We start from the raw sequence: 17,504 nt of genomic DNA on the forward strand, positions 1-17,504 counted from the left end.
GGAAGAAAGGGAGTGAGGGTGAAGAGGAAGGGGTGGGGGGGTGCACTGTCAGTTAATTTGTTAAGTATGATTGAGACAGAATAACATTCCTTGGTCCACACTGTTGTTTAACAAGTGCTAAACTGTGCAGAAAACATTGTTACTACAGCAAGCGTGTCCCAACCCAGACACCTACCAACAATACTGAAGACGTAGAAGGCCTGGGACTCTTTCACCTCCCCGTTTAGCTCCCCACGGCACACATAGGTCCTGTCCTCCAGCAGTGCCTTGTACCCCTCGCTTGGGACATAGATCCCCTTAAGAGGCATATCAGTGTCCTTCTCATACAGGGTAATGTTGATGCCGGGGTTGGTGACCACACAGGGGATGGTGCCTACCTCGCTGGTCTTGGTTACCATACCATGGGCGCTCTCGATGAACCACATCTCAGGATCTGGCAACAGGATGGGACAAAGGGGGGAGAGCAGACTATCTTATTTTTGGATTACATGAGTTTGGTATCCATCCATCCAATATCCAAGCCGTTTATCCCAATCGGGGTCATGGATATGCTGAAGCCTATCCCAGCAGTCATTGGGCGGCAGGCAGGGAGACACACTGAACAGACTGCCAGTCCATCACAGGAGTTTGGTATTTTTGCCAGCATAATCAATCAAATCAAAGTCAGCTATTTATATTTTATGAATGGAATCTTCTACAAATCAATGCAAGCCAACAGTGTAAAGTAAAGCAGACCTTACCTGGTACAAAGACAGCCACCTCCTTGGTTTTTTCAGTGTGTATGTTTTCAATGCATTCATACACCCCCGTATGTTTCCAGCTTACATTGCTTAGGGTCAAAACACTGGACATGTCACTGGTCTTCACAGTTTGGGCGTTCTGACCCCAGGTAGGGTCTCTCTTCTGAGCATGCTCCATTTGGAAGTAAGGCACATCTTCCCTCTTAAACCCCCAGCTCACATTCCCTGAGCCGGAGCAGGTGAGAGTGAGCGAGGAGCCTGAAACCAGGATTATCTCCGGGTTGCTGGGTGTGATCTCCAGGCAGCATACTTGAGGACAGATTTGCAGCAGAGCTGCAGTTGACACAACAATGGAAAAGGTCAGAGTTGGAGGTCAAATTGACAGAGGCATGGGGTCAAAGGTTAAAATAACACTACAAGACAGATCCTGTTCTATCACGAAAGGATGAGTGATATGAGTTGTCTGGTATTAGTAAAAAGGGAAGTTAATGAGACCTTGTCATTGATAGATGTATTCAAAATGACAGAGGTCACTTGTCTTTTGCATCAAAGAAGAAGAGGCCAATTAGTTAACAAATAACTCTAAAGGGCAGTTCTGTGTCTTCATTCAAGATTCGGTATGCTTAACCTCACTTGAAGAGGTGTTTTAATCTTTATAGGACACTAACTAACACAAACTAAACATGGAGCGTTTTAGAAATAACTGTGTCATTGAATGTTCTTTTGTGACTGAAGACCTCACTGAAAGTGTTTAAGCATGAAATGCCCCACCAAAACTCAGCGTCACTCTTTTCGCTTCCTTGCATTACCACATGTGATCTTTTTACATATGTGTATTTTCATTCTTGTCGGTGTTTAGAGATTGGCTTCTCACCTGTGACTATTAATGTCAGATAGAGCGTGGACACCTTCACACTCCCCATGGTGGACATCTCCAAAGCGCCTTTGTTCTATAAACAGACAACAACACTGAACTGGATCATCTGTGTTGAGAGGGGTGGCATGGTGGCTTACTGGTTTGCAATGTGGCCTCGTAACAACAGGATCCTGTATTTTTTTATTTTTGTTCTGGATTTTCCTCCATTTTTCTCCCCAGTTGTACTTGGCCAATTACCCCACTCTTCCAAGCCATCCCTGTTGCTGCTCCTCCCCCTCTGCCAATCCGGGGAGGGCTGCAGACTACCACATGCCTCCTCCGATACAAGTGGAGTCGCCAGCCGCTTCCTTTCACCTGACAATGAAGAGTTTCACCAGGGGGACGTAGTGTGTGAGAGGATCACGCTATTCCCCCCAGTTCCCCCTCCCCCCTGAACTGGTGCCCCAACTGACCAGAGGAGGCGCTAGTGCAGCCAGCGACCAGGACACATACCCACATCCGGCTTCCCACTTGCAGACACAGCCTATTGTGTCTGGAGAGACGCCCGACCAAGCCGGAGGCAACACGGGGATTTGAACCGGCGATCCCCATGTTGGTAGGCAATGGAATAGACCACTACGCTATCCGGATGAGGATCCTGGATTTTAACTCAGCCCTACTATGTAAAATTTGCATTTTTGTATGGATTTCCTCCGAGTTCTCCTAATTCCTTCCGCAGGCCAAAGACATACACGTTAAGCGATCTGAAGAGTCTAAATTGTCAGTAGGTATAAATATGATGTGAGTGATTCTATGTCTTCTTGCCTATTCCCAAAGCCAATTAGGGTAGGGTACAGCCACCTGCTGTACCCTACCCGAATCCCAGCTTGGCTCTGGCACGTATAGAGAATGAATGAATGAATGAATGGGTTTGAATCACTTTTGTCATCAATCAAATCAAGAATAATAGAATGTGAAGTACTTGTCAGATCATCCTTTGCTATTTTTGCACATTCTCTTTGGTTGCAAAATTTGCTGAAAAGATAAGTATTTCTCACTTGTTTCCAAAACATTATTCAAAACCTTTACTTGTAGACATCCACTTGGAAAAACCATGGTTGACTGAAGGCTGAACATTCAGGATTCTGATCATGTCGTAAATGTTTTTCTGTTAGCCCAGCATCATGATGAATAAGACACTTGGCCTCGTTTGACCCATGGTTGAGTCATTCGGGAGTTTACATGATAAATCACAACTTACATCAGCACAATTTGTTTGCAACAGAGAAAATGAGATAAACTATATCCTGTTACTAAAAATAAAAATAAAAACGTAAAAAAACAAAAAACAAAAAATAATCTTGCTGCCTGACTTTGGTTATGCTACCTAGTCTCCTGACTGAGCTTTTTAGGTGCAGATTAGGTTTACTCAGGAGGTTTGTGATGCCTCGTTGCACCCGGACAGAGTAACAATGTCTAGCAGGTTGTCTTTGTGCTCGGTTCATCACCATTCTGTCCACTAACAAACGGGTCTCTGTGTGCTGCTTTGCGACACACTCGGGCCAACAATTCTGCTGCGCGCAAAGTATTCCTGTGTCTCGCTGTGCCATTAATTGGTTTTGCTGTAAACAAAAGCGAAAATGAGGACAAGTGGGACTCGAACCCAGTGATGGGGGAACTGTATTTCATGTTTTGACAGAAAATTGATGCAAATAAATTCGTGTTTATTCATGTATCAGACCAGTCTGACACAAGAACTCCAGAATGAAGTCAACGTCTGGATCATAGGTGACTTCATACTCATCTGCTACGCTGACCGCTATCACTCGTCAGGGGAGCGGCAAATAATTACTGATCCCTCTGTATAATAAAACAGGAGTGTGGAAGGAGAGATCCAGAATGAATAGGGAAGGGGTGGTTTGTTGTTATGTTTGGGGGTGGGGGTGATGGGGGAGGAAGGGGTGTAGCACATAGGCGTCTGGAAACAGTTAAGGATAGATCACAGGCCTGCTTGCAAGAGGGTGGGAAAAGGAGCGAGGGCGGAAGCGGGGTGCCTTGGGAAGAGAGCGGGTGGAGGAGAAAGAGAAAGAGGGATCATTCGATGGAGCCAGTGGAAAAATTGTGAAATCTATCTTGAGAGTATTTTGGCCCCCTCCTTAATAGTTTTATTTGATGATGCATTCCAATGGTGTAATTTCTATTTTAAGAAACTGCACCATACTTATTATCTTCAGAAGGTGGGCTATAGCTTGAACATTGTCCGGACACTTATTCAGCATGTGGTTTGAAATCAACCGAGAGGATTCTCATTAGGATGAAAGCTGATTAACCGAAAGTATTCAACAACGCCACAATGATATCTTCAGCTCAACTGATTATAAAACTTATTTTTTCACTTGATACACAGACAAAGATGTTCGTACACACAACAAACACACACACAAACACAGTCATACCGCCACACACTCCTGCCTACATGCCAGCAGACACACACACACACACACACACACACACACACACACACACACACACACACACACACACACACACACACACACACACACACACACAAACAAAGATAGCCTCCCCCTTGTTCGTCATTGGTGTCTGTGTACAGTTCACGTTCCCACAGTGTTTCTCTGAAACTTTCCCAGGACCGCTGATACACTGGGGACCGCACTGGTGACGATGGCGGGAGCAAGGGGGCCGTTGGAGGGTCACCTCATCCTCGAGGGGTCACAGCACAGTCAGAACGAGGCTGTCACGCGGGGAAGCTGTACATCAACATTTATGATTACGAGTCACCTCGGTGTCAAAGATTACAATTTTGCGTGACAACTGACAAATACGGTGACACCAGAGGCATGTTTCACTTGGCGGCACTAAAACGAAGCAACACGTCTCATTCTCGCCGTCAGTGCAGTTTCAGTAATTCGGCAATTTTAAAAAAATTTTTTATACAACTTCTAGTGTGGGAGTTATTGCACAGCGATGTGTTTTTACAGAACACACCTTTGCGATTCCTCACACCACACGACTGACTGACAGGAAACAGAAACGTTTGATGTTGAACAAGAATTTAGGTGTGTTCAAATCCTGTTTCATGTTAAAGCTCAGAGAGGAGGCGAAAGTGAGGGAAAAATAATGTTTGGGTAATGCAATATGATGAGGCTGTCTGTTGACCACTGGACAGCGGGGACTTTGAATAGCGGCCTTTGAGAAGGAGTCTGACCCTCAAAAATGGGATAGACCGTCTTGGATGAAAGGGCCACAGGGACGCAATGGACCATTTCAAAAAGAGTTCTGTTTTCATATTAGAAACCAAGCCAAGACAACATTTCACCGCTGGTCTACTTAAAAAAAACAAAACAAAAAAAAACTTTTTTTTGCCCCTCTTTTTCTCCCCAATTGTACCCGTCCAATTACCCCATTCTTCCAAGCCATCCCGGTCGCTGCTCCACCCAGACTACCACATGCCTCCTCTGATACATGTGGAGTCACCAGCTACTTCTTTTCATCTGACAGTGAGGAGTTTCACCAGGGGGATGTAGCACATGGGAGGATCACACTGTTCTCCCCAGTCCCCCCTCCCCCCTGAACAGGTGCCCCGACCGACCAGAGGAGGTGCTAGTGCAGCGACCAGGACACACACCCACATCCAGCTTCCCACCCGCAGACACGGCCAATTGTGTCTGTAGGGCTGCCCGACCAAGCCGGAGGTGACACGGGGATTCAAACTGGCGATGCCTGTGTTGGTAGGCAATGGAATAGACCGTCACACCAACCAGACACCTCTGAAATCATTTTTAAAAGCAGTGCAACCTCGGAAAAATCTGCTGGGACTTAACATGCTTCTTTTGGCAATCTAGGCCCTGGTCAAATCTTTGTGCAAGAAAAGAACAGACTATTTTATGCAGGAGTAAGAGGGTCAGAGGGTTGGCAGGACACTCCCCAACAATGAACCCCTGCAGAATCTGCCAAGAAGGTTTGGCAGCAGTTCAGTAACTCTACACTGCCAACTTCATAAAAACACTTAGTAGCAGTTTGATCCCGGGGGGACAGGACTATTCTCTGTTGGAACCACACAGTGACAAGACACAAATCAATACGATAATATCTGAGACAATGGGTTCATGTAATGCAGCCACCACCCTCCTAACCACGATAGCCATCATTTACATGTTTGTTTAACGGGGACAGGAAAAGGGCAATGGATGTCAAGATCAGGGTGAAGACTGTTCCACAGCTTTCAAGGAGGACTTACAATTTAGTCAATGGTAAGAAAACGTCCATGATGCAAACATTTGTATGTACTTGCTCTATATCAGCCAATCTGTGCTTCAGATACAAACAGACTACAATAATTTCCCTTTAAATAAGAACCGGATGGGTCAAATGCAACGGCCACATAGCAAAAAGGAAATACTTCTCTTGTGGTCAGTTTGCTATCGCATCACCATGTTTGAATGATGATGGCAGGAAGAGCACAGCTGGCTCTTCATAGTGAAAGAGTGACGAATCATTCCCGTTATACTCACAAGTTTTTAACTTGAAGAGTGCGTGTCCAACATAATCTAATGCTATAGAAAAATAAATAAATAATAGAAATCCGAAAGCCAGACTGTTTTTACTTCAGTTTTGTAAATTAATATTTTAGAGACTCTTCTCCAAAATGTCCCAAATAATGTTTTCAGGGTTGAGCCGTTGTTCATCAAAATCAACATCTGTCAGTGTTTTGAGATTTGATTCATTGCTAAGACACCACAGTTATGGCAGTTTGCTGGTTCCATTACTTATTGGACATATCGATTGCTTCAGGCTTCTCGCTGAAAAATATAACTGCTGTTTATCCCAGTAGGGCACTTCATTTTACAGATTAGCCATGGAGGTTGGAAAAAAAAAAAGGAGCTGGTGTTTATTTTTGGGATGTCCCAGTAATCACCATCGGGGATGAACCAAAATCCCTGAGCATGAGTTTTCCCATAGATGCTGGGAAACCGGTGGCTGATTGACCCTTCCCAGTGTTCATACTCAACCTCGCTACACCCCTAAGTGTCACCCGCTTACATGCAAGAACCCTCGAGCCAACCTCAGCAGGACGCACACAGCCCACGCACAGACCCGGGAAACAGCACGAGTATGTGTAAACTCACTTCCCTCGGCAGCCTGTATGATGGAAATGCCCCTCCTGGGATTATCTATATGCGATACGGCTGGCTGAATTTATATGTAAGCATCTGGCAACGATGAAGCGGCCCATGATGAGGTGGGAACCACTTTTCGAGCATTTGCAGCCAAGTGCTTGCCTTTCTGAGTGTTTCCAAAATGGAAATGTTGTTCTTTGCAAAAAAGAAAAATGGAAAAAAAAGAAAGAAAAAAAATGCATTTAATAACAAAAAGAAGGAAGATGTCCAAAAAGCCTCCCCGCAGTACAGCTGAAGAGCCCTGACTTCCTGTATGGGGAAACTTTCCGGCCTCGTGTGGGTGTGAGTCAGTGATGCATCAGTCCACCACCGCCACCAGCTACACACTTGGAGACATGGAGGGAATGACTATAGTATCAATCGCATGGAAGGATGCTCCATTGAAAGACGAGCGGGAGAAAGAAAGAATACAGCACCGAGATTAAAAGAAGGTAAACAAAGTCAAATAAATGTAGAGAAGAAAAAAGTTTCAAAAATTGCCCAGGGAAAAACCACACACGACAAAAGCAAACAACATTCGAGCGTACTAGAATGAGACCAGTGACAAAGGATGACAAACCAACTACACACCACAAGAAAACTGCAGACAACACCAGACAGTGGAAAAACAGCCAGAGGGCATCCAGACACAGAGCAAGAATAAGGAGAATACAATTTATGGTGCCGACCACATCAAGGAATTGAGTGGGGACGGCAGAAGGAGCACAATCACAGCCCAACATCAGAGACAATCGTTTACGTGATCTGCAGAACAAACATTTCCAATTTTGCGGTCATCTCTTTCCATCACACACAGCTCGAGGGCCGATAACAAGGCAAAAGTCACACTGCCTTTGCCAGTGGATATTTTACTTTATTAGGACATTTTTAAAAGGATATCACTTTAATAGGTACATCGCAGAATAAATGCACATGTCACATTAATCATCTTTGTTATATTTTTTTTTCCTGGATCCCTCTTCTTTAGAAGGAAGTCAGGGTCTCCGAATGTGCCTCTCTGGAGTGGGACTTTGGCATGCCATCTGGGAAAAAAATGACCCTGTGTCTTTGTTAAAACAAACCTCCATTTTTATCACTCCTCCCGAGCAGAAGAACCCCCCTGAGAGCAACCTTCTGGTCCCTGAGCAGCAGAGCCATGATGCACCGCTGCAACCCCAGGCGGCCTTGAAGTACCCCTACACACGCGTGCGCGCACACACGCACGCACGCACGCACACACACACACACACACACACACACACACACACACACACACACACACACACACACACACACACACACCCATCTGTACCAAATAGATATAGGTGTCAGAGCTGGAATTCTAATTGATGAACAACAGGCTTACGAGGAAAAAAAAAATAAGTGATCTCATTTGAGATTGCATGCATGTCATCAACACCCCTGCCTCAAAATCTGATTTATTATAAGCAGGAAATGCTCAAGTGTGCACTTGTGAGTGTGGGGTTTGGTCAGGGGGCCCCCATCTTTGCTTTATAATCAATCATCCATCGTTTGATTGGCAAAAGAAGGGAGAAGGGCTGCACACACAGTTATTCTCCCAGCTTATCTTCAACCGAGGTGTGGCAATAAATTGCGGCAACACAGAAGTCCTTTCGAATTATGTCTTCCCTGGAATTTTGCATGCACACTGAATTACTCTGTGTCCTCCTTCTAGACGGAAACATTGGACAGCAGAGGACACATTTCACTGCCATTGCTGTTGTATAAACAGTGCCCAAAAGCGCTAGACAAATAGAATATCTTTCACCATCACAAAGATGTATTTTTGGCAAAAGCACTTGACCCAGCTCTAAGGCCCCAAAGAGGTCTTCACTACTGTATAGCAAAAAAAAAAAAAATCCTTTGGACAACAGTGACCCGTCCAACCCATCTACTTGACTCCCATCCTCTGATAACTTACTTTGTCTCTCTTGTAGAAGCTACATGTAAGGCAGTGTCTGCAGGCACACGGGGACTTGCAAAGAGCTGTTGTCATTATCAGAAAATGTCTGTTCTCTTACTGTAACTTGAGACATCAAGGCTGGTGTTTGCGCCAGTAAAAGCTGTTGTTTCGACAAAAAGCCCTGTGTCTTGTTTTTACTTGTCTCAAAATTGGTGTGGCAGCTTCATTGATATCATGTGACTATGGGCGTTGGGAGTTCTTGCCTCAAAAACGAGGCATCTTTTGTCATGGAGAGCGACGGATATTTGGCTTGCTCCCTCTCAAATAGAGCCATAAATGTGGGTTACAGCGTTGGTGGGATGGGGTTGGGGGCGCCGGGATGCATGGGGCTTCTGGGTAAAACCAGTGATTGTAGACTAACGGCTTCAGATGTGGCTAGCGTTTGATATCAGTTTAATGATCTAATTTTGTGCACATTTGGGATCCTCAGTGACGGAAGAAGGGATTAAGATATAAAAGAGGACTATTTTACCAGAGTAGCTGCAACTTAATGTGTGATTAAACCCAGCAGAATTCTCTACTTTACTCAAGTAGGGTGCATTAAATATTCGGATAACCCATAGTTAGTGTCTAATTTATTGTCCGGTCCTAACTTCACAGAGTCAAGTGTGCACTGTATGCCTCCCGAAAAACTGCATTCAACCCAGAAAGGCACAGGCACCTTAAAAATAAGGCAAATAATAGAAAGAAAACAATCCTTGAGGGGGTTCAGGTGAACATCCGCTACTCAGAGGAACCAGAGAGGAACCAGATATAAAATCCCTAAAGGCTCAGACAGTCTCCCATTCCTGCAAGCCCGTCAGCTAAGCCCTCCCCATCTGGACAGCAAAAAACAGCAACTCCCCTCCCTCCTTCTTCCTGCACACCGCCTCACAAACACTTCAGGGTACAAGCCCCCCCCCCCCACACACCCCCACCCTGTCCCGTGAGAAATAGAGGACGCCTACACATCACTTCACCCCCCCCCCGCCTCCCCAAATAAAGAAAGAAAAAGAAACAGCTGAATACAATTAGGACAGACTGGCTTTAAATTCCACTCGTTTTCCATGGCGGCTTCCCAAAACACAACAGAGCGCATGAAAGGGAGAGAGCGAGAAAGGAGGGATAAGAGAGAGAGAGAGTGAGATTGAGAGAGAGAAAGGAAACTTGGGTGAGCGTGAATACGTTTTTTGTCAACTTCACCATCACAGAAGATTTCCTGTTAACTCATGTCATGTCCCGTCAGATGTTTGTCAAGGTGACGTGAAGGAAATGGCTGTCTCTCATAGTCCCCTAATGTCTCAGCGGTTTTCTTCTCCAATCTGCTGAGTCCATGCCCAATCACAGTCACAAATCAAACGATGCGCAAGAAATAGATCATAAAATAGGATAAAACCCAATCAGCTTTGAAGACGGGTAATATCAGAGACTGAGGCAGGGAAGCCATAGAGGAATTTTCAACTTTTATTTTCCACCCTGTGAAATATTCTTATCATCTTCAGGATGTTTTCTTTTGCTAGACAGTTCCCTTTGCCAATCTTAGCATGTTATAACTGGACTTGAGCCCATTGGGAACTCCAGAAAAAGAGCGATGTTTTTGATGGACACGACCGAGACGCGTTGACTCTTCCAGACCAATGTACCCCATTCACAGCCTGGGCCTCATCACATCTGGGTGTACATGATTTGATTCAAATTAGCATGTTCCAAATCGAAATGCAACGTCTTCTGCCCAATTAGTGTGTTACCCCTTTACGACCATACTATGCTTCTTAAACTTTTTGTTATTAATGTTATATTATTATTGCAAATAGTTCAAAGTGTTTTTTTTTGCTTGCTTGCTCTTGGGTCGGTCCAATAGGAGTCGTTGTATGGGTCCACTCTCCCAAGATGGGAGGCAGCTGCCTGTCAACCCCATGCGAGGGGGAGGAGGGGGAGAATGAGAGGAGAGCTAAAGAGTAAGGCGTACAGGACACTTCTAGCTCGGCCCTCCGTAATGCTCTTCATTAAAAGCGGTGTATCTATATATAACCCCAGTAAGAGTGTGAGTATAATGGTCAGCAATAAAAAAAGTAATGCTCCTCAGAAGGATAAAAGACTGCTGGCTGGGCAAAGGGAGAGAGTCTAACAGTATGAATGTTGAACTATTAATCATCATATGGTTCATGCATTGCTACCTTTATGGAGTTTTTTTTTTAGTCAACATATGTTCTATTCCCCAATTTTCTGCAGAACTAGAGTCACACTACGAAAATCTTTGTATTCCATTCATACCTAAAGAGCTTCGTGTTAGTCTTCAAGCCCCAGTTGCTGGATAACAGCTGTGCGTCAGGCTTTCATCAGATAAATCACAAGAGGATGGAATCAATGTGTTTCAAAACTCACTGGTTATTAGAGAGCCATACCATACTGACGTACCGGGAGAACATGAGGTTTCGGCTGTACAGTCAGAACCACGGCATGTTTTCTGCATGGTCATAATGTGAAGCATATTTTCCCAGAGCGGTTGGCATGCAGGACGCAGGGAGAGCCAGGAAACAGCTGATGACGAAGGATTAGACTGGGGCTGGGGGAACGGAGCCGACAGGGTAGGACTCCATCAAGGTCCGGGGGGGAAGGAGGCTAAGAGGGCCCTACTACACTACATACCAGCTCCCTGACACACAGGAGGGAAAAATCCCCTGTGTTAAGAAAGAAAAATAAAACCCTCTCAGTGTTTTATTTTTATCCAACCATGTACGATACATTTGTCAGAAAATTAACATATGCTACTGGTTGCGAGCTGGATGAAATGTATGGTGAAATGTTTAAATTAAAAAAAAAAGTACGGTATGAACGCACATGAAACAACCACACTAGAGGATGCGAAACCTGGCCCGAATTAACTACAGATCCATCTACAAGCAAGATAGCCATGGTGGATCTAAAGAACTCACTGTATGCCACGAAGCAAAGACGTATTGCAAAGCACATGCGACACTGTTTCCATCACATCTGTCTAGGAGATGTTGACTCTCATCCTCTCCATTCAAAACGGTCTTCTTTTTTTTTTATGAACAGATGACTGTGCTCAATATACAGCTAGCTAACCATCAAAACCAGAGGAGGGCTAGCATACAAGGCCCTGTGCAAACTGGGGAAGGCTTTCAGGTGCAGAACATCTGCTAGATAAGGGCAAAAGAAAAATGTCCTCCACACGTGTCCCCGTAAACAAACAACAACCAAAAAAAAAATTGACAACTCACTGTCTAGATGCAACTCATGCCATGTATGTTTCCCTGTAATGACTGCTAGGACGTGACTCACATAGTTGTATATGTCTGTCTTGCATTGCACAGACAACATTGACGCACAGGTTTAAAAGGGATTTGTTTTTACGAACCGTGACCTAGGCTATAACTCAGGGTTACATGAGCTCACATGTGTTCCTGTATGGTTATCGTTAACAACACATCCATCCGTGAGTAAAGTGGATGCTGGTGACAGTGACCGATACGGAGCTTGTTGCACTGTGAAACCACGACCTCTGGATGAGCTTCCTCATGTAGCTATGCAAAGAAGATTGATTCTGTAAGGGTCATTCAACAAGCAGACAAGACACTGATGGTTCACGGGTTAGGACCAGCCCAGGGTGACTAAAGAGGGCTGCACAAATAACCTCTTTAGTAGCGAAACACAATGTTGAGAGAATACAAACAGCTTGTTCTATAGAGATGTGTGTGTGTGTGGGTGTGTGTGTGTGTGTTGTGTCCAGGACGCCTTGTCAAACGTATTCTCTTGAGGAGAAGATAAACATTGTTAGAGTTGCCCTGCAGAGTCGTGCATGTGCAGGGATACCCCACCGGTGTGGGCTGATGTTGTGGGGCTATAAAGGAAAACCTCAACTCATCAACGTGCTGATGTTTGAACAGGTTGCTCACGCCCATTCACATTGTAATGGGCAATGTGTACACATTTCAAGTATGCGTGTTAACAAACACCACACACACACACACACACACACACACACACACACACACACACACACACACACACACACACACACACACACACACACACGTATGCACACACACATGGTCACCTGAATTCAGTTGTCAGGCAGCACTTAATACAACAAAAACAGCAACAACATTAGATTTATCTTTCAACGGTTTTATGCAAAAACATGTTCTGTTCGGTAGTGTTTTTAAGGCGTTGTGATAATAAGAGTTGATCAGCAGCTTTAAACGTATTGCCTTGTTCCAGTTCAAATCGAGGAAACCTCTAGGGCACTGCCCCAGGGCTCTGGGATTAAGGTGCACCCATTCTGTTGCAGAAAGCTATGAAACTGAATTAGTTACAGTAGGTTCTCTGTGCAGACTAAGTGAATTTTCATAGCCTTTGACAGTGCATCCTTACTTCTGCAAACAGCTGCCAAGAAGCTGGACCTCAAAGTTAAAAACCTTGAAACTGAAACAGAAAAAAAAATAAAGTGTAAGTGCGTTCAGATTCTTACCTTCAGCATTATCAGTATCACATCAATGTCTTGGCTCCTAAAGCATAGTCAGGTTTCCCAGCATGAGAGTGTGTGTCTTCCCTCTACCTCTCTCCTTTACCCTTTCACTGGGGCAACTTCGTGTGTACTTGCCGGTCTCCCCCTGAAATCAGAGGATCGGTCTCCAGCCAGTGGTCTCTGCAAAGGGGGATGCTGGCTGAGATGTAGGGACGCCTCAGATGTTCGGGGTCTGAGGGCTGGAAGGTTAACTTCTGGTGTCCTGGGAGTCTGCCAGAGGAGGTATCTCTGTGAACCCCGGCTGTTTGTTTAGTCAAATCACAGCACCGTGGGGGTCTCCCTCTCCTCTGTCTCACATAGCAGATAAAGCCCACTGCTCCTGAAAAGAGTTCTGTGAGTTCAAAAACAGGGAAAAAAGTTCTCCAGTGACGAGAGATTTATATGCATATACATACGTATACATATGTATATGCATATATGAGCAAGCTCAAAACATATGCATACACACACACGCACACACACACACTCCTGCACTGACGCTCTCAGAGCAGAGTGTCGGCGGTGAGGCTTTGCTGCAACTCTAACATACGAGGAGCCTGGAGACAGGAGGGAGGGAGAGGAGAAGGTGGAAGGGAGGGAGGGAGTAGTGAGGAGGAGGCAAAAAAAAAGTGAGAGAGGGAAGTTTCAAAGGGAGTGTGAATTCAAAAAGTGAAAGAGGACAGAAAAGAAAAAAGCAGAAAAGAAAAAAAAGACAAGGATCAAATTGTGTTTGTTGTCCGTCATTAGCGTCAGAGGCTCGAATGGCAGCGGCAATCTGGATGGTATCTAATCCAAGAAAAGAACAGAAAAGAAAAGAAAAGAAAAGAATAAAAAAAAAAGAAGAGAAAGAGTGAGAGACTGGGTGAGAGGTCCTGGAGGAAAACACTCTGGCAGGGCTCACGATGGCCCGCTTTGGAGACAAACATGAAAGTCTCTTTTTCAGGAAAAATAAAAGAAGAAGAAGTTCACCCTCCCTCACATCGCCACCCATTTCTCTTCCCCTTCTCTCTCTTTCCAAATCAGCTGTAAAATGGGAGGTGTGTGTGTGTGTGTGTGTGTGTGTGTAGGGGGGCACATAGGACACAAACAGGAGCCTTTCAAATTTTTTTTTCTCACACTCTGTCTCTCCTTTCCCCCCTTCACTGCCTCTTTTTCTATTTAATACAGATTTGAATAACACAACTTCCTCTCTAATGCCTCCTGTCTTTCTTTTTCTCTCGCTCTTCTCTCTGCTGCTGCCATCCACCCATCTATAGTCTGTCTGTCTGTCTGTCTGTCTGTCTGTCTGTCTGTCTGTCTGTCTGTCTGTCTCTCTCTCTCTCTCACACACACACACACACACACACACACACACACACACACACACACACACACACACACACACACACACACACACACACACCACAAAAGAGTGCCCATTTTCAATCTTGGCATGCTTCCTAATTTCGTCCTTTCCCAGGACACGAGTGGCTAGCTTGAAATTCATAACCTATCCCAGCAGCTGATGAGGGCCTTTTCTCTCTGCGAGGGGGACGTTGGGGCGGAGGGTGCTGAGGGACACAGACAGGGAGGGGGGCAAGGGGTAAATTGGACAGTAAGCATGTTCCTCTCCTCTAATTGCAATGAGGAAAATCTGAGGGCCCCGCTAGCAGTAATTAGAGAGCTGGTAAAGGCCTGCTTATTAGATAGGAGGGGAACGGCAGCACACAGGACAATATTCTGAAGAAAAGCCGTTCAACCATGACCCCACCATTATCCCTTGCTGCTACGCTTGTTTTGGTTTTTTTTTGCCACTATGTTTCTACAACTACTCACCCATGTCAATGCATTTCGCCCACTCATATCTCTTTATCTAACACTAACAATGGTATGCCGCTTTCTGATTGACATCTGGGAAAAGCAGCCACAAAAGTTACTGTAATAGTGCCATGCGCACATGCACATGTGGGCACACTCATGCACACTTTTCGCAGCATGCAAGCATCCAACAGCACACAGGCCCAAACGTGTGCGCGCGCACACACACACACACACACACACACACACACACACACACACACACACACACACACACGTACACACACACACACACACACACACACACACACACGCACACACACATTCCTTTATCAGTAATATGAAGAGGGGCTAGGATGCAAATGCTCTGTCTAAACATCCTCCAAAGCAACCCACTGCTCCCCTGGGACACGCTGTGTGGAAATATTTAATGTTTGAGCCCTGTGAAGCGCCAATTCAAGAATGAAGAGAAGGAGAGACAGAGACAGAGACAGAGACAGAGACAGAGACAGAGAGAGAGAGAGAGAGAGAGAGAGATGAGCCAGACGGGTACACATCTGGTATTTTGTTCATTATTTGTAATCACATTATGTTGCCAAAGATAAGAACAGTTGATGTTTTTGCAAAAGCAATGAATCTAAGAGCTGCAGAAAGAAAGAGAGAGAAGGGGGACAGAAATGGGTGTCTATTGGTCTATATTTGGCAACTGTCCTTTTGCCCACTCATGAAGCCTGACAGAGTAACAAACCATCTTAATGAACTGGTCTCCAAACCACTGCTCTACTACAATAGGCTATTCCAGTTTATTTGAGCAGAAAAGGGGTGTATGCTCTCTCTCTCTCTCTCTCTCTCTCTCTCTCTCTCTCTCTCTCTCTCTCTCTCTCTCTCTCTCTCTCTCTCTCTCTCTCTCTCTCTCTCTCTCTCTCTCTCTCTCTCTCTCTCTCTCTCTCTCTCTCTCGCTCTCTCGCACACACACACACACACACACACACGATTTGGCCAGTGCCCAGTTCCAGACATGTGCAGTGCGTTTGTGTTTGTGTTTTGCTGGGTCTTAGATGGAGCTAGAGCTTCTCTCTCTCTCTCTCTCTCTCTCTCTCTCTCTCTCTCTCTCTCTCTCTCTCTCTCTCTCTCTCTCTCTCTCTCTCTCTCTCTCTCTCTCTCTCTCTCTCTCTCTCTCTCTCTCTCTCTCTCTCTCTCTCTCACTCTCACCTCTCTCTCTCGCTCTGTCTGACAACCAGGGGCACCGACAGCCCATGAGGAAAGATAGAGGCAGGAAACACTGGGGGTGAGGACTGGTCCTTGAACTGACCCCGCCATTTCCAATGACAGATGGAGACAGACGAAGGCAGAGAATGGCTGACGTAGGATCAAATCGATTACAAGCCCTAGTCATAGGACAAGGTGAAGAGTTTGAGGCTCTACCATACTTAAATCATCCTATAGGCATAGATCTAACACTGAAGTATGCGAAATACTAGGATACTATTCAAAGCTCTGCTTCTGGTGATAGTAGCCTGTTCACCAGTCATGTCTTTTATCCTGAAAAGGCGTTCCCTTTACATGCTTGCTACTATTCAAAAGGAGCTGCTTTAAACAGACAACACAATGTTCAGTGATACTTGAGGATCTTAAGTATCACTCGATTTGATATCATGATACTTTTTGTGATTGGAGGACAGTGTAGCCCTTGTTTAACACCTCTTGCAGGCAGCTTGAAGATGAAAGCACTGGGTCTGCCTGGGGACCTATAGCAGCTCCTTACACAATTTCTGACACATGTGAGCACTTTGAAGTGGTCAAAAGGGGGATGCAGCCCTTTCATTAGTTCTCCTGAGCCACACTTCACTGTCTTGACAGCTGTAAGGAGGCATACAGGAACAATGTTTATGCTACAGTGTTTACGTAGGATCTTCATATTTTTTCGCCATGTATGATTCAACATAGCAACCTGCTCATTCAGATAAATACCAAAAGATTTATGGCAGTCAGGGAAAAGGTTATGTTTTCCCTTTTGGCACACAGCAAAAAAGGGAAGTTCCTTAAACTAAGACGCAGCTATTTTAAGCTTTCTGTGATTTGAATGTTTTCTGCAGATGTTTGAAGACTTTTTTTTTTTTTTAGGTGAGAGGGTTGGCAGATCTTTCATGGTGAGGTATATGTATATAGGGGTGAAGCAATATTCAAATTTTTTGCATAACTTATAATGTTCTCCAAACAAAATGATGTTATGTTGTATCATATCTAACTTTGATAATTTCCCATACAGTAAATAACAGTTATAACATTAGCAGTTGGTGAAAAAATATGAAACTTGAGCTCCAAGTGCTTACACCGCTTTAAAATTTACTTCCTCCCACAGTCTCTATCTTTCCTCCCATTTACACAGACAAACACACCATGTAAACCCTCTAAGCATGACTTCGACATGAAT

General features: G+C 44.9%; 1 protein-coding gene across 2 annotated transcripts in view; it reads right to left on the reverse strand.

The window, feature by feature from the left end:
- pdgfrb (platelet-derived growth factor receptor, beta polypeptide) overlaps positions 1-14,205 on the reverse strand; it is a 29,908-nt gene extending 15,703 nt beyond the window's left edge. The window contains exons 1-4 of one of the 2 annotated variants that reach the window (XM_056295585.1): positions 13,238-14,205; positions 1,615-1,690; positions 741-1,073; positions 176-433 (exon numbers count right to left, since the gene is read on the reverse strand). In XM_056295585.1, coding sequence (XP_056151560.1) covers positions 176-433; positions 741-1,073; positions 1,615-1,690; positions 13,238-13,246 — 676 coding nt within the window. In that variant the 5' untranslated portion in view covers positions 13,247-14,205. Of the gene's footprint in view, positions 1-175; positions 434-740; positions 1,074-1,614; positions 1,691-7,861; positions 7,896-13,237 lie in introns of those variants that run through there. The other variant, XM_056295593.1, reaches the window with a different exon arrangement.
- Positions 14,206-17,504: the final 3,299 nt, after the last annotated feature.

The sequence above is a fragment of the Lampris incognitus genome, chromosome 1, assembly GCF_029633865.1.
Source record: "Lampris incognitus isolate fLamInc1 chromosome 1, fLamInc1.hap2, whole genome shotgun sequence".
In the NCBI taxonomy this organism is placed as follows: Eukaryota; Metazoa; Chordata; class Actinopteri; order Lampriformes; family Lampridae; genus Lampris; species Lampris incognitus.